This window comes from Lineus longissimus, chromosome 2, assembly GCF_910592395.1.
Source record: "Lineus longissimus chromosome 2, tnLinLong1.2, whole genome shotgun sequence".
NCBI classification, from domain to species: Eukaryota; Metazoa; Nemertea; class Pilidiophora; order Heteronemertea; family Lineidae; genus Lineus; species Lineus longissimus.
The window spans coordinates 18,837,538-18,855,541 of record NC_088309.1 but is presented as its reverse complement, the minus strand read 5'-3'; the positions used below and the strand labels follow the sequence as shown (position 1 = coordinate 18,855,541).

The 18,004-nt window shown below is 40.8% G+C and overlaps 2 protein-coding genes across 3 annotated transcripts in view; one reads left to right on the top strand and one right to left on the bottom strand.

Moving 5' to 3' along the window:
• LOC135482719 (protein unc-13 homolog B-like) overlaps window positions 1–16,562 on the top strand; it is a 220,494-nt gene extending 203,932 nt beyond the window's left edge. For both annotated transcript variants that reach the window (XM_064763021.1, XM_064763022.1), the window contains 4 exons: window positions 5,508–5,739; window positions 6,741–6,851; window positions 7,326–7,485; window positions 7,965–16,562. In XM_064763021.1, the coding sequence (XP_064619091.1) occupies window positions 5,508–5,739; window positions 6,741–6,851; window positions 7,326–7,485; window positions 7,965–8,253 (792 nt within the window). In that variant the 3' untranslated portion in view covers window positions 8,254–16,562. The remainder of the gene's footprint in view (window positions 1–5,507; window positions 5,740–6,740; window positions 6,852–7,325; window positions 7,486–7,964) is intronic.
• The window catches only part of LOC135482724 (integrator complex subunit 3-like), a 414,475-nt gene that overhangs the window by 362,174 nt on the left and 34,297 nt on the right, over window positions 1–18,004 (bottom strand). The gene's annotated exons all lie outside the window — the stretch shown is intronic.

Below are 18,004 nucleotides of genomic sequence, written 5' to 3'. Positions count from 1 at the left end.
GACCTCGGGTAGCACTGTTGGTATGGCTCTCCACATCGCGCTCTCGAAGTCAATGACGATTTTCTTGAGGGAATGATCTGGTGTCAGGCGCTTGATTGACTTCAACACTTTTCGGTAGTCCTTCTTTCGTTTTCCTGACATCAAGACGAACATAAGCGGGACTTGTTTCATGTCGTCACCTTGTCGAACGAAAGCATGGACGCTGAGCAGTTGAGTGAAGGGCTCCTTGACGACCTTGAATGTACCATCAATGTACCAAGTTTTCGACTCCGTCAGCAACTGGATCATCTGCGTTGTTGCGAAAATGATGTGCCGCTTTCCGTCTACTCGAATGTCTTTACGCAAAAAGTCTTCGGGAATGTGCGTTTCGTCAAGATCGAATTCGAGGTCTTTCGGTTCAGCTGGGCGCATTTTCTGCCGGAAACGATTCGCCGCTCTTGCCAAGTTGACGGGGTTTTGAAGCGCTTCCAATGGCGCTGTTCTCGTCTGTATGTCTTTGTTCAGGAACACCTGGTTTACAATTTCTGCAGCAGGCGTGAAGATCTCTTTGGCTGCTGACTTCTTGATCTCTATTGCCACATTCGTTGCAATGGCAGCCCCTAGCTTGCCGGGATGGACGTGGGGTAGACTGCCTCGTATAAAGTTGGAACCTTTCTGGAGCACCGTGGCCTTGCACCAGACATTCTTGTTACGCACGCTACATCTCCAGGTCCGGTTCCCGTTCTGTCTCTTCGTGGCCTTCACTGTGTATAGGTAACCATGACTGTCGGCAAGCTTTTCTTTTCCTTTCTGTGAGCCATTGTAGATTATTTCGTACAGTGCAGGTGCTGCAGCTCTGTCGTACGGCAATGGGTCTGGTTCTCGCATTGAAGACTCTTGAAGGACGGATGGGATATCAAATTCGCCGAGGGTGGGGTCACTGCTGGTGCTCTGTTCTTCCTGGTGCTGCTCGGCAATATACTCGTCGACCACCATCTGCAGCTCTGCTTCACTTGGCATGCCGTGGTCTACGTCTACGTCTGGTGGTGGCTCGTCGTCTTCCAGTACTTCTTGATGATCTTCAGCCCATTCGTTCATGATGACCTGTAACGTGGAAGTGTTTTGCAGTGACAATCGTGTGCTCTCGCCCTGGGGCTCCCCAACACTAAGGCGGCTGTAACTTCTTGCCTGACACCGTTGGCACCTCCAGCTGATCGCATTCCCCAGCTTGACAGCGGCACGGTACTCTTTCTGGCTTATACCCGTGTTGCAGATTCGGTGTTGCCACTGGTCACATCCTTCGCACTGGAGGCCATGTTGTCGTCTCTTCACTTGCTTGCGGCAGGAGATGCAGGGATCCTCTTCTGTCATAGTAAGGTGTTGATGAAAGTAGCGTCGAGTTGTAGCAGCAATGAAGTCTTGGAATAAACTGATGAAGATCTTGAGAATTCTGGGGGTTTATATAGTCATCGTGACGAGATGATAAAATGAACAGTACTCATTCTTGAATTAGGTTCCGTCTGTAATTAGTAATCGTTCCTTTATTGTTAATCGAAATATCAAAGAGACAGTGAATTCGCATCACCTTTGGCATGTGATTAGTGTTCGCAATCAGCTCTAATTAGCCGCAAGATCAAAGAGACAGTGAATTCGCATCACCTTTGGCATGTGATTAGTGTTCGCAATTAGCTCTAATTAGCCGCAATATCAAAGAGACAGTGAATTCGCATCACCTTTGGCATGTGATTTGTGTTCGCAATTAGCTCTAATTAGCCGCAATATCAAAGAGACAGTGAATTCGCATCACCTTTGGCATGTGATCACTGTTCACAATGAGCTCAGTCACAAGATTAAAGAGACAGTGCGACCCCTCTCCACTCTATATGTATTTGGTCAGATGTAAAATTATTGAACAAAATAGATGTCTAGAAGTTAAAGGTAAAAGGAACCTCAGCAAATATCACGAAAAGTAGCCTTGATTAATTCCCCTTGCTTAATTAATGATCTTATATTTTTCTGTGTGATCACGGACCTGAATAAAGTTCGATGGTGTAGACCTACATTAGCCCTACATATAGAGAATAATGTAGAGAAGATTAATAATAATAACAATAATATGGGCGAACAGGCCAAAAACCAGATAACGCAACTTCTAAGTTTTAAAAGTGCATAACATCTGCTTTCTTATCTCGTTACCACTGGTTACACGCACGCAGTAAAAAAAGTTATCTAGTTCAGATAGGTTACTACCACTAAACTACCAAGGGCCGTTTTGACCCAGGGCCGTTTTGACCCAGGGCCGTTTTGACTCGGGGCCGTTTTGACTCTATTTAAAGCGGGGCCGTTTTGACCAGGGGCCGTTCTGACTGGATACCTTTCAGATATCATGTGTTTTCCTTTTGTTCATCAGCGAAATCATTTTGCTACAAACTGCCAAATTTTTGCGGGCATTTAAATTTTTTGGATTTCATGAATAACTTGGTTGGCAAAGACAATAATGGGAAATAACATTCTTTTGTTTGGAAAAGCGAAAGAAATTTCATGATATGCCAAATAAGACTCATGACAATTTCATAAAAGTTCAAAATGGGGTGATGAATTTTGCAGTTTGTAGCATTATTAAAATGTTATTTGTTACTATTTAAGATATTTCTTCTTGACTCCAGTACTTTCGACTATCGTTCATTTTATGGTAGAGGTGCTATGTTTATTTATTATGTTATTATGTGTTTTATTCTTTTTTTGGCTCAGGTTTTACAAGAGAACCTTACACAGTCGGGGAATGTTGCATTGTTGGCTGCTAGAGTTAGTTAGAAATTTATTGTTTTGTATTTATGACCCCTTCTGGCAAAAACCGGGATATTCATGAAATGAAGTTCAATTCAACTCTTTCGCTACCAGATATTTTGATCACTGAGACACTGTGGAAGGACTTTGCCGACCCATGATATTTTGGCTTCCCATCCGTTTGTCAGAATTGGTCATATTTGCAATTTTCGGCTCTTAGCCCCTTCTCTGTTGAGCATCACTGACAAAATAGTGTAGAACAAATATCCTTTTAACAGCAGTTTAATAGTTTGTCTTCTATTGCAAGGCACTTAACTATTGCGAGGCACTACCCTATGCTCGTAGAGCATCACTGACAATAAGTAGGGTAGAGTTAATATTTCTTTAACAGTACATTGTAGCTAGCTTGTCTTCTTTGGCAAGGCACTTAACACGACACATTACAGAGAGGAACGCATTGTTGACTTCGTCCATGACGTTGAATTCTGTGAGGGCGGAAGTCAATCAATCACAACAATAACTGGTGCCCATTTTAGAGGAAGCCTTCGAATGCCGAGATTCTCAAAGTTCACCCAATCCAAAATGTGTCCAGTCGTTCATGTGATCAACTAGCGTTATATTTTTACGTGTTGTCTAAACTTGTTGTCGTTTTTTTTTACCCTTCTCAGTTGGAAATGCCTAAGTTCGGTAGTATGACCGGGTTTAACCAGCCACAATCGGTGAACAACATGAGAAAGTTCGGAAGCATGCCTCAATTCAACCAAGTGCCTAACACACCCTGTCGCATGGCGTCCAATTCCCATCTGCCTAACATGCCCAATATGCCCACGGGCATGAACGATTTCCTCCAGGTACTCGAGCTGATGACATCACAGCACTGGTTTTGCTATGGAAAAATAAAGCTCAGTTTATATATAAATTGGCTGACATGAAACATTAACAAATCGATCTTTGAGAAATGGGATTCATTTTGGAAAGTTCGGAAAAACTGATTTTAAGTGCTGTGATGTTTGTTTTACCTTATTTACAAAGTTTTGTATCTCCTTAAACTTATTCTCTCTCGAAAATTCAAATTCTTAAAAAGACACTTTCAGTTTTATAATCACAATATTTAGCTACTAATGATATCTTTACAATGTCAAACTGGGGTATTTTATTGTTAATTGTCCTTTGCATGCTGTCATGCGATCTAAAAATTCTGTCAAAATAGTTCCAGTATTATCACGATTATGTGTTTCTGTCTGTCCCAGGCCGAGCGGTTCAAAAGAAGTTTGTGACAGAACTTGTTTTGCGTAGCCAGGCCAAGTTCTCTTAGTATATTGGTGGGATGCACCTTGTTTTTGGACAACGAATTGGAAGTTAATTATCTCAGTCTGTAAACTGTTGCTGTCCCTGCCTGTGTCCATGTTTAGAATCGGAGAGCTTTTTTGGCAAGGCGATATTCAGTGTTTGTTACAAGCAGTGGTGTAGTGGCCCAACAAATCGGCTAGGAGGTGCAGGGAGTCGCATACCTTTTCACAGCTCATATAGGGGTTGATTTTTACACCAGAAAAACAACAAACACGATGAAAATATTAAGGTCCATTAAAGCAATCATCTCTCACAGATCCATCTGTGTTTGTGCTCGTGTCATGGCTTAATTTCCTGGCTCTGTGAGCTTGTCCCGTGTGACATCATGTGACGTCATTTAAATTGTCGGCTGTTGGTTTTACTGTATATAAAAAATTTTGGGCCGTAAAAAGGTACGTGATTCTAAGCGCCACCTACAGAGATTTATGAAAAGTCCACTTCCTCATTTCCTCAAAACAATGCCCCTGGTAATGTTTAACAATGAGATTTCATCAGTTACATCAAGAATTGATAAAGACTAGTCTTATCAATCCTTGGTTACATGTTCAGGAGGAACAAGCTAAAATTATCAGATACCAGTCGTGCGATTTTACCTATATTTTTTTTGTTTCTGACCTTCGAGTAACCATCTTCTTTTGATCAAATTGATTTTCTCATTGATTAGAACTATTATCATGCGATCTTGAAGCCAGTTGATTCCATAAGTAACTGTCAGTTCTTCTCGACTCCAAAGACTTGTTCTTACAGTTTAATCCATTTGTTTATCTGGCGGAATGTTGGTGATGCAAATCACATGGAGCCTGCCTGTGTCAGTTTACCTTGACCTTATTCTAAAGCGTCCTGAAATCCAGCAATTTAGATCAAGTTTTTGTTTGATGCTGGTGTTTGCGAAAATAGCAAAAAAACACCGAAGATATCAATAAGATATCAATAATTTCATTCTAATCAGTGTATTTATACTCACTGGTAACATTTTATCATGAAAACTGGCTTCAAGCATAATACTTATGCATTCAGCAAATTATCACTTAGCTCTTCATTCACTATCAGTTAAGATTTTAAAAGTTTCCTTTACCATTTTAGTGCAAAACATACTTTGTTGTATCATTCACCAGGAAAATCATATTTCCGACACACCCTGTGTATTAACTCGATTGCACCATCCATATTGAGACTGCTGCTGTGGAAGTAAGGTGCTGTGGAAAGTATACATGTCAAACGATGCTTCGTAGCAGAAAAAACACTCCGTCACATATTTTTTGGTACAAGGATGCATGCTCATTACATATCATCGGGAGTGCATGACCTTCCCAGGTTGAAATATCAAAGTATTTTGTAATCAAGTTACCCTATTGTGCATCTCAAACTGACAAGAATATTACATTTTCCAGGACATGTCGAAAGAAGCGGAGAAGAACTTGTCACCAAAACAGTGCGCTGTGTTAGATATGGCCTTAGACACAATCAAGCAATACTATCACGCCGGCGGACAAGGCCTTAAGAAGACGTTTCTCGACAAGAGCGCCGAGTTACAGAGTTTGCGATACGCCCTGTCGCTGTATACACAGACCACCGATACTCTCATCAAGACATTCGTTAATACTCAAAACGCTCAGGGTAAGGGTAAGTACAGGTATTCCAAAAAGTCTTAAGTGTCTGGATGTATTTTGTTTACGCAAGGAGATTTTCGTTCACTTTTCTTGACATCACTGTACTGTTGTTTTTTTATTCACCACACTCACTTAATACAGTCCAAGTCACAATTGACATCCTTCTTGCTATCTATGCATGAAGTTGGGCACGAATGACGCACCAGTGACACACTTATCTCTATGATTCTCTATATTACGCGTGACCTACACGCGGCTTACTTATGACCTACATGTACACACTGGGTAGCGCATCAGAGGCACGCCAATGATGCAAATTAAGAGATGTCACATCAACGTTAACATTTTGTTTTACTGTTGTCTCGTGATTCAAATCGTAATAAAATCATGCACATTTTTAAACAGTCATTTTGTGTTTCCAAATTTCCATCTTTGTTATAGTAATTTTCGGAAATCCTTTTCCTTTTGTGCATCTTTTTGTCTCGTAGTGTTGCACGAAATTGAATATGGTGTCTTCCCAACAGACTCATTCTTCTTTGGGATAAATTTGTCGCTGGAAAATCACAGAAAACTCCTTTGTTTACTTGAATACTTCCAAACCTTAACTTGGAATATTTGTACTCTGTTTTGTAAATTCATTTCCTTTCATTCAATGTAATCAAGAACCGTTAGCATGAGTTTGCGTTTCTACCAGTAATATCGTCAGGCCTTGAATAAAAGTGGCAAGTCCCATCGTAGAAGAAAAAATTGGTTAATTAAGTGTCCCTAGATTGAGTAATGATAATTAAGTGTGTGCCGCATCCCGCTGCCGCAATCAGTCCTTTGCATTTGTTTTCGGCCACTTGACCTTATCAAGAGCCGATTTTGGCAGGTAATGGAGTTGTATGGAGGGGTCTGAGTCAGGCCTGCTTTATGTCAACACGTATTGTGCTCGGTAGATTTGCGCAGAGCCGTCCTTGATTGAGTATAGTAGTGTTTAACTTTCAATTTCACTTTTAATTATCATTGCTATAGATGATCGTATTTCAGACCAGCCAAGCGGAGAAGAGAACGTCGGTGAGGTGTCCATACAGGTGGACCTTTTTACTCATCCTGGGACAGGGGAGCATAAAGTTACAGTCAAAGGTAGGCTGGGGCATCGAAGCCTTGAAAAATTGTGTCTTTGCTTCAGAAGGCTGAAAGAAAGTATAAGATAACTTTGTTTTGATGTGTAGGACTTGGCAGTTGTCCTTTAGCTGGTAACTTCCAACAAGCACCTTGACCGGGCAGGGCATGTACGCCATTGCCAATGGATGAGTCCATTTTTCAGGACAAACGGGTAAAAAGGGCCCTCAGTAGGCTTTTTAGACAAGGGGTGATAGGTTATGTTGTAAAAGTCCCACTTTAACGTTGTTTGTGTCTTGGAACCTCGACTTGAAGTGGCTCTGTAGATGATGTTGAGCTAACGTGACAATGCCGAATCAAATGCACAGAGAAGTAAGGGAAACAGTGATATTGTCTTTATAAACAGGGGTGCAGAGTTCAGCCTTTCGGCCTCTTTTGCACTGTCAAGGAATGACAACGGATTCATTAACGCTTTTCGTCTTGGGGTTGTTTCAGTTGTCGCAGCGAATGACCTCCGGTGGCAGACGACGGGCATGTTTCGGCCGTTCATCGAGGTCAACATGATTGGTCCACATCTGAGCGACAAGAAACGGAAAAACTCCACCAAATCCAAGAGTAATAACTGGTCGCCTAAGTTCAATGAAACATTCCACTTGTGAGTATTGAGTACAGGGGCTGCGGATTGCGGTGGTGATTTGCCCCAACTCTGGCAGTGAACACTTTTTTTTCAAGACTAACACCCCCCAACACCCCCTCTCCAGACACACGGGCAAAACATTCTATTAGATGTATAATAATATAAGAAAGTCACAGACTTATATAGCGATCCTCAGTAATGAAACTGTTAAAGCGCTGTGGGATATCAAATTACCCGGTCTCCACAAAAATCAATCAGTGGTTTCAAGGAGCAACCAGAGGGTGCTCACTTGAACTTGACCAGTAGGGGAACTAAGCAGTGACTCAGCCGAGAGTCGAACCCACGACCTCCTGATCATGAGGCCGACTCTCTTCCACTGTACTACCGCTGCCCCATATGGTCTGTTGCAAAAGCTTCTTCAAGACCAGACTGTCCTGATGAAACTTTTATTTGATTTCTCCACCGTCTGACTTGTTGTTGTTGTTGTTGTTTTTCAGTATCCTTGGGAACGAAGATGACCCTGATGCATACGAACTTCACATTTGTGCCAAAGACTACTGCTTTGCGCGGGAGGACCGCCTCATCGGAATCGCGATCATGCAACTCCGCGATATTCGAGAACAAGGATCATGTGCCTGCTGGTGCTCCCTGGGAAGGCGAGTACATCTCGATGAAACGGGTTGGACGATATTGCGCATACTGTCCCAGCGGACAAATGACGAAGTCGCAAAGGAATTTGTAAAGTTAAAGTCCGAGTGCCGCCACGTCGAAGAGGTCGTTAGCTGAGTTAATGATACGTAGGGGGCGCTTGACTTCATCTTTCCGTATGCAACTTCTTGGTAGATATTTTCAAAATAGAGGAACACGACGACGGAACAATAACTGTGTTATCGAGGACGGAGATGTCAATACTTGCATGCCTTAACTGTATACGAAATTTACCTCAGTCCAAGACACGCGTAAGGTCAAAGGTCAGGATGCCACGACGTGGAATGACCGGTGACGCCTCGTGTGTCTGTGTTTGTATTTTTATCTCAACTGGTGCCTTGACAATACTGGGATGGACTACAGCTGGGACTCATGTAGATTTCTCATCGAATACCCTGTACATAAACTCGATGTAGTGCAGTTAGTGATTCTTCTGTTAGGCGAATAAAGTGCAAGTGTTCTTCTGTTCGGTTTTCTATGTTTACACTGTTTGTAATATAGTTTCCTTGTAATATAATGAAGATATCGATGTCACTGTTGCAAGTTATGTGATGCATGTTTTCCAGGTGTTTCTGCCCATTTTGTGATACTAATTCATGGTGAGAATGATAAAGTTTGAAGGGACCATGTTCTGTTGTCACGTCTGACCTCGGACCTGGTAATATCAGGTCTCCTCTAACGAAAAATAAGAGATGGTGATGGCTAATTCGAGGAGAGATATTGATAACTTTCTAATTACATGTCAGGTCCTATCTCTGTCGATTCAGACTGGCCAAGTAATTGCTAGGTTTATTTGGTCCTAAACCTCAGACCTAGACATTCTAGTTTTAAAACTAAACTATTTTATTACTGGTTCCTAACATTTAAACGTCATATAAAAAAATTGCAAGTTTTTAATGATTTTGAATCACTGGGTCTTAAAACTCGGCCTGAGTGATGGCCACTGGTAGTTTTTGAGCTAAAGTATAAATTACTAGGTCAAGAAAGTCTGAATCATTGAATATTGCCAGCCCAAATCTGTCAAACTGTCACAGCTGAACTATTTTAAAATACGGGTCTTTAGTTTCTCCTTTGTTTACTGGGCGCTGAATTATAGTCATTCAGTTCTGGCTGAATTTGAAATACTGGGTCGTTAAATGCATTCCTGTTTAATAGCTGTTTAATCAAGGTCAAACTATTAATTACATGGAAATCTATTGCCATTAAAGTCTATATTTGCGAAATTTACATAATGTAAGACCAATGTGTATATTTTAGTCAAGTGTAGAGCCGGGAATTACTGGGTTTAAACTAGTTCAGACTAGATTCCAATGTGTTCAAGATTTAGATCATTTTAGTAAAATACATGTAGGACACAATGATGCAATTCTGTTTCCTTTTGTTCAGTTGCAGCAGTAAAGTAGGATATATTGCAACATCGTTAAGACTCATTTTAAAAGCAATTAAAAGCTTGGCTGTATGTTTTAAATTCCTAAAATGGTGTCTGCCTAAAAGGAGGTGCTAGGCGAATTGGTGTCAGGCTGGCACTTAGTAATGCATGGTTACAGATCTCCTGTATAGAGGGCAGTCCTGTGATATCAGTCTGCACATGAACTTTACTGTTTGAGTTCAAGAGGTGTTGCATACCTGTGGCGCCCCCTACAGAGGAGCTTTGAACTATCATTAGTGCCGTCCTGTCCCCGACTCCTGTTGCTCCTCCTTCAAATTAAAACAAAAAATACTGATGCATTATGGGACAGGGTACTTGACTGTCAGATTCACAAATACGAATATGCCTTAGATTCATGTTGGATTTAAATGCTACTATAGCAATAACTTAACAATGTCGTTCTGATTTGAATTTTTTTCCAGATGGAGATTCAGGAGAGAAACTAAAGTCACAGCAATAACCCATCTTTTAATGGTTTTAGTGAGCTTTAATAAGTATAGTCCTGGAAATATGATGACATAAGTCCGCTTTCTCCGCTCCTGTTGGTTTGCATCAAACCGGTCCAACTGCACAATGTCAATGATCTGTTCGTGTCCTCGGGTTATGATCTTGAGTATCTGAAAAAATATTTTAAACGTGGACAGTTATGCATCGAGTTGATGACTGGTTCCGCAATGGTCAGGGGAAACTGTTCCGCTTCGACAGTTTCCCGCATTTCATACATTCAAATTGATTGAAGTTGATTGACGTGTGTACAGGGAAAATCCAGTGATGTCTATTACAGACTTCACATTATAGACATTTGATTGATGTCCATCAAACTTCTAAAATAGTACCTATTGGACCTCAACTAGTTTTAGACATCAGAACTTCATCAAAAAATCTTTTTTTTAAAATTTTGTGATAAAAGAAAGAACAACAAAAATGTGTTTTTTACATCTGTCTAACAAGATGTCTAATAGATAACAGATTTTTCCTGTGTATTATTTTTTCCCTTGTTGATCCTCGCAGCTTGGACTGATGCTAAAGGCGATAGTAATGAAGTTTCTCGCAAAGATTGAAGTTAAACAACAGTAGCTGAACCTTGTAGTGCATTTCTGTGGAATGTTAATGCTACATGTATTGCGTTTAGATGGGTATGGTACAGTGTTGGTCAAAATTAACATCCCTTTTCACAAGCCACTGTGATACTCCACCCAGGTTCAAGGATAAAAAATAAGGTTAATGATATCCTCAGCAACTCAAAACTGCGATCTTGTTTTATTGACAAACTTTCAAATTGTTCTTTGGATACAGCAGCACACAAATGCACTGCAAAAGTACAGCAACTGTAAATATTCGGGTATAAATATTTACGGCCATTGTCCCTTTAAGTCTTGTTTGTATATAATAGTCATGTGATGCACAGATCTGAGTGCCAAAATAATGTTAATAAATCCCGATTCGGAACAGTGATATGGTGGTTGGAAATATTCTTAACGGCTTCGAGGAAGATTAATGTCCCTTTTATTTAACGCTTTGTAAATGGTAATTTCGTTGTTTCATGATATTTTGACCCGGGAGAATATGTTAATTGCTCTCTTATTATTATTATATGTCATCGGTTGACCCAAAGTTTTTGATAAAGTTGTGGTAAATATGTATATTATTATTCTGGAACCGGTTTCATTAGATTTTAACATGTATGCTATAATGTGAAAGAGGGTGCACTTTGGAGACGGAGGGAGCACCTCGGAGAAAGAGGCTGCACCTCAGAGACAGAGGGTCCATCAGAGAAAGAGGGTGCACTTTGAAGACAGAGGGGGCACTGCAGAGACAGAGGGAGCACCTCAGAGACAGAGGGAGCACCTCAGAGACAGAGGGGCCCTCAGAGAAAGAGGGTGCACCTCAGAGAAAGAGGGGCCCTCAGAGAAAGATGGTGCACCTCAGAGACAAGAGTGGCCCTCAGAGAAAGAGGGTGCACCTCAGACACAGAGGGGCCCTCAGAGAAAGAGGGAGCACCTCAGAGAAAGAGGGAGCACCTCAGAGAAAGAGGGTGCACCTTTGACAAAAAGTGGTGACTTAGTGAGGGGGTAGCTTCAGGAAAGAAGGGGCACTACAGAGAAAGAGGAGGCATCTTGGAGAAAGAGGGTGACCAGGTGAGGGGTCACCTCAGAGAAAGTGAAGTTTTCTAACTAAGGTTATAGGCACAGGTCATTGCTCTAGCCCCTGGATCTGCAGCTGATCATGATAAGTGTACAATACAATGTAGGCCTAATGAAACAGGCTCCAGACCATAATTTTTTTGATAATTCTCCGGGGACTTCAAGTCAGCCCAATTGTTTTCAGTAACTAGAACAATATTTCCAGACTTTGTGATATCCGGTTATGTATGCGCATAAGTATCTTGGTTAGCTGTAATGCTTTTCAATGCATTGACACTAGTGTAATGCACAACATTTGTGCTATTTCTCCGTAAAATCATTTTTGGTGTCAATTGCGATTTGGACTGCATGCATAATCAGATACAAAATCTGGAAATTTTGTTTCGACTTCTTCCGACTGTGGGGTTGATTCAAAGTCCTCCAAGGAGAAGTGTCTTTGTACATATAAATCTTTGTTTCATGGTTTATGCAAGGCTCCTTATTGTGTTGTATTAAAGACAGCACAGAGAGTAACACATCAGCAGAGAGTGAAAAGACTAGACTATTGTACATTTTATCGCTACGTGACTCAGTTTCCCTTATCTTGTTTCATTTGCTTAATAATAGCGCATGACAACTTTTTCATGTCGAATATGTCACTTTTCTAAGGAAGATTGTGTAAACTAACTGCATAATTACCGATCATTATCCACTATTCTCATTGTCTTGATGTTCGTTTCCATTTTTGATACTTAACGTGATGTCCCGCGTTCGTCGGGCTCACTCTACGGATTGGTGTAATAGAGAAATAGTAGTTTTCAATTGAAATCAAATGGACTCGGCGCTGCATATTTGTGGCCTCGAGGTCCAAAAATTGGCAGACATTTTTTTGGATGGATATTACGTGGTCCATGGCATGTACGGTAATTACAGGTGTATTTTTCTATCGTAGAGTAATTTGTACTATTGTAGGAAGATGTCACTTTCAGCATCGTAACTCTTCATACTGCACGAAATCAGGAGAAACTATTAAGATGTATGTTATGTTAACGTGTTCAAAATTTTATATGCTATTATTCAATATAAGTGGCAAATGGGCTAATGTATGGAGTTAGTGTGTTTAATACATTTTTGTACATACTATGGTGCCTGTCTCATCCAAAAAGTGTCTGCCTTGACATCGGTTTGTGTGGCTCCAATAAAAATTTGGCGATTCTGAAATAATCAATGCTCAATTAACCTCAGTTGTCACTGCAGACATTTGCCAAAAGAGCCTGAACATATCTCAATCACGTTCAGAAATATGAATTGAAATGTACATTGTATCAAAGACCTAACTCAGTGGTGTTAATTTCAGTTCTATATATACAAACCACAGATACAACTCGATCACGCCACCTATATTTCAATCAAAAAATCAAGACCGCTGCCGCAAAATCAAGGCACTGTACATTCTTCATGCGAATCTATGCTACAATGCATTTGAGGTGCATTTAGGAGTACTGTCCAGTACACTTTACGCCCCCCCCCTTTGCACACGGCTGCTATAATACAGGATATGAAGCCAACACATAGCAGGCCTTCTAACAACCATTTGCTGTCTAGCATCTCAGAGCAGTATTTAATAAGCAGTAGAGTCTTTTAAATTCCCAGCAACGGAATTCACCCTGATTTGAATGGAGTCACACAAACCTTAATTTAGCGATGAATATTTCCTTATTGGTCATTATTTCTTAAAAAGAGCGATTTTCAAGATCTATTCATGTAAGTGTGAAGTTTCTTTTGTGATGTAGGTCATTTCTAGAGAAACGAATGGTTACCATGGAAACAGGAGCCCAACTATACAGCAAAAAGTATTTTTTGCAGGTTTTGTTTTTTTAAGGTTGATTTTCAGTATCCGTTAGTTCACACTTCTTTTCGTTTTGTGGCCAGGCTGTGTAAAGTCTTTGGAACGTAGAGTTTTAGGCAAATTTATCGAATTTATGTGTATAAGAAGTGTCAGAAGTTTTTACTTCTTTCTTGTTCTGAAAAATTAAAACCTTCGTCCTCCTTAAAAAATGGTTCAGGCGCTCTCTGCAGTTTCATTCAAGTCATGCTTAATAGGATATATAGAATTAATCAGCATATAGTGAATGGTCATCCCTTTTAGCAATCCTATCAAAATATGATTGTACAGGGTGTTAAAAAATTGTCTTGGAACTTTCAAGTTTAATATTTTCTTCAAAAAGGATTTTTTTTCTCATGACAATATGCTATTTCATGATCATTTATGACGTCTTTCCAAAATTACCTGTGTGACATAGATAATGAGTTCTTTTTGACATGTATTTCACCAGATAGCTTCTCGTGTTCTTTTTCATGAACTACGCACAGGGAACTGCATCACAAAAGATTGCTTTTAAGGAACATTATTCAGCTTTAAAACTGCCAAGACAATTTTTAACACCCTGTAGCAATAGCAGCGCTGTTTTCCATGTTGCCTTAGTCAATAACACAAAAATTGTAAAAAATTCATATAATATCATACCTTGTGTCTAAAACCGAAGTGAAATCCATATTTATCTATATTCTCTCAATAATTACTGCCCTGGTCTACATGTATGATCACTGCGACATTTAGTTAAAATGTGAGATTTGGACCTACATGTATCAGGTGGATTTTAAAACCCCATTCATATGCAATTTAGAATACTGTTTCAAAAGCGGTCTTGAGTATTAAAGCGGGACTATAGGCAGGAGCTAAGGGGTCTAATGAGATCTTCAGGACTGGTGACTAATATGCAGTGGGGGTCTTGGTCTTGTGGACCTCGGTAATATATTCCTAGTACCAGCGTGAAATTAGTGTTGATGACCACAGTGAGATAGGAGAGAGCTATATTGCCACTTCATGTAGCTTCTTCATCAACATAAGATACGGCCAATGGCCTGTTGGCATATGAGCTTATCTACTTTGGCTCCTTCTTAATAGTATCCCTTACATAATGGTTTTCAGTTAAGTGCAAACTATGCTGGGATAATCCTTTCATCATTCCTTTAATTTTTTGGTGGGAAATGATTTGTGAAAAAATTCACAGACAGACTAGTAGGGCGCACGGAATTTTGTTTTGTTCATGATATTTAACCCTTTGGTGCAAACTACCATAGTTAACAATACAAAAAATGCAAAAAGTTAACAATAGAAAATGCTGATGTGATGCACAAATCTGTCACCATTCTAGCAGGATAATATTTACAAGGCCGGCTCATTGAGAAAGGGAAAATTGTAATCAAATCTGCCTGTCTACTCTAAAGCAGCGTCGTCATGGTGAAGGTTCTAACATGGTCAAAATATTGCCAAATATTATACAATTTTATGTATGAGTAGTTCTCTCATGATTATGTCAATATAGTATGTACCGACTTAACAGGACAAATGAGCATAAATGTGTATTTTTAACAACCAGCTGAATTTCCCATCTATAATTCTGTAGCGGTCCGGTATCCTCCTTGAAAATTAATTGGATCTTAGTAGATTCACTCACAAAACTTCCAAACTCTTGCCTTAGAATCACATATTTTACTAACTAATTCTTGAAATGGGAAAAATAGTACTAATCAAATATTTTGTGATTAAAATATTGGATTGTGTCAAGAGTGAATAAAGATTATTCTTTATTTAACTTTGATTGTACATGTATGTAGATTTCAACTCATCAACTGTTAATTTTACAAAATATTTAAAAGGGTTTTAGTGGTGGATGAAGACAGGTGACTGACAACGTCATAGGGAATAATTTGTATGAACTCGTACAGGGTGTCCCAAAAGGACTAAAACAAGTCTAAGTGGATTTTATCAAAATCAAATATTATTTATCCCTATATTAAACTCCTTGGTTGGTTGTTCCTGACAAACAACCAAAATGGCAGCACTGTGCTCAACGCAATGCACACCTCGTCCCTAAGATTGGGTAATGCTAGCTATTTTAAAAGGAAGTGACTACTTGGCAAGCCCGGCTTACCAAACAGCGACTTTTTCTTGTCCTGAATGGAGAGCCGAACTCATTAATATTAAAGTAAAGTCTCCAGCTCGCCAAACAGGGTAGATTTTTTACCTGTATGGCAAGCCCGGCTGGCCGAACAGGGTGGCTTTTTAGTGCTGTTTGGCAAGCGGCTCTCCAAACAGGACAAAAAAAGATGCATGTTCGGCGAGCGGCTTGCCAAATAGACCCGGCCATTTTAAAATGACACTTTTTCAAAGCCAAGTTAGGATCTAGGCCACCAAGTCTATACCGGGTGCATGCCAGGGGTACAGTACACTTCAAAAACCCCTTCGGTGTCTTCACGGCCTGAGGTGTGACAGAAGAGCCAGATGTCCAACGACAGTGGAACCTCTCTAATAAGGACACCTTTGAGAGCGACTTGTACTGTTAATGGTAAGATGTGTCTGGATTACAGAGGCCAAATTCAATTGAAATGACCAACTCCTGACCAAAATAGGTGTCCATCATAGAGAAGGTGTCCTGCTAAGAGAGGTGTCAGGTAAGGGAGGTTGCTATGTGAATGATCGAAAGAATACTTTCCCAGTCAAGGTTGGCATCGTGTTGACTTCCTTTAATGATTGTTAATAAAAACTGTAAGTTCATTTCGGGACACCCTGTAATGTAATTGTCTTAATAATTCTGTCATGCTGTGGGCTCCTGTCTAACCGTCGGACTATTTTAAGTAAATTTTGAAACGGTCGTTTTGTAACATAAGATGATTTAAGTGAACATATTGGAAATCTGTAGGTTGGGTTTAGTTTTTACCTTGGTTTAATTTGCATAAAAGGTGAAATAAAAATATTATTTATTGATTAATTATGTTGTTTCTGCATTTCTTTTGAAGTGATGAGACAGTTGAAACCATCGGAAATCGGGCCTGACACTTCTACTATCTTGCAAACAGGGTGAGAGAGGTGAGACAGTCACAACCAGTCAGAATTGGGTCTGACGCTGCCATCGTCTTGCTAACAGGAAAAGGGAGGTGAGGCGGTCAGAGCCAGACAGAATCAAACCAGGCACCTCCACTATTTTGCAAACAGAATAAGAAGGCGAGACAATCAGAATCTGACCGATTTTGGCCTGGCACCTCCACCATGAGTGAGGTGAGACAGTCACAACCTGACAGAATTGGATCTGGCACCTCCATTGTCTTGAGAATAGGATAAGAAAGGCGAGACAATCAGAATCTGACTGATTTCGGCCTGGCACCACCACCATGAGTGAGGTGAGACAGTCACAACCTTACAGAATTGGACATGGCACCTCCATTGTCTTGAGAACAGGATAAGAAAGGTGAGACAGTCAGAATCTGACCGCGTTCGGCCTGGCACCTCCACCATGAGTGAGGTGAAACAGTCACAACCTGACAGAATTGGATATGGCACCTCCATTGTCTTGAGAACAGGATAAGAAAGGCGAGACAGTCAGAATCTGACTGATTACGGCCTGGTACCACCACCATGAGTGTGGTGAGACAGTCACAACCTGACAGAATTGGATCTGGCACCTCCATTGTCTTGAGAACAGGATAGGAAAGGCGAGACAGTCAGAATCTGACCGATTTCGGCCTGGCACCACCACCATGAGTGTGGTGAGACAGTCACAACCTGACAGAATTGGATATGGCACCTCCATTGTCTTGAAAACAGGATAAGAAAGGCGAGACAGTCAGAATCTGACCGATTTCGGCCTGGCACCACCACCATGAGTGTAGTGAGACAGTCACAATCTGACAGAATTGGATCTGGCACCTCCATTGTCTTGAGAACAAGATAGGAAAGGCGAGACAGTCAGAATCTGACCGATTTCGACCTGGCAGCTCCACCATGAGTGAGGTGAGACAGTCACAACCTGACAGAATTGGATCTGGCACCTCCATTGTCTTGAGAAAAGGATAAGAAAGGTGAGACAGTCAGAATATGACCGAAATGCCTGGCACCTCCACCATCTTGCAAACAGGTAAGAAAGGTGAGGCCGTCACAACCAGTCAGAATTGGACCTAGCACCTTCGCCATCTTGCCAAAAGGATGAGAGAGGTGAGACAATCGCAACCAATCAGAAGTAGGTCTGGATTCTCCACCATCTTGCAGACAGGAAAGGAGAGGTGAGACCTTGGCAACCAGGCAGAATTGGGCCTAGCACCTCCACTGTCTTGCAAAAAGTGTGAGAGCGATGAGACCGTCAAAACCAAATGTATCCTCCTGGGACCTCCACTACCTTGGGGAAAAGGATGAGATAGGCAGGACCACCAGAGCCAG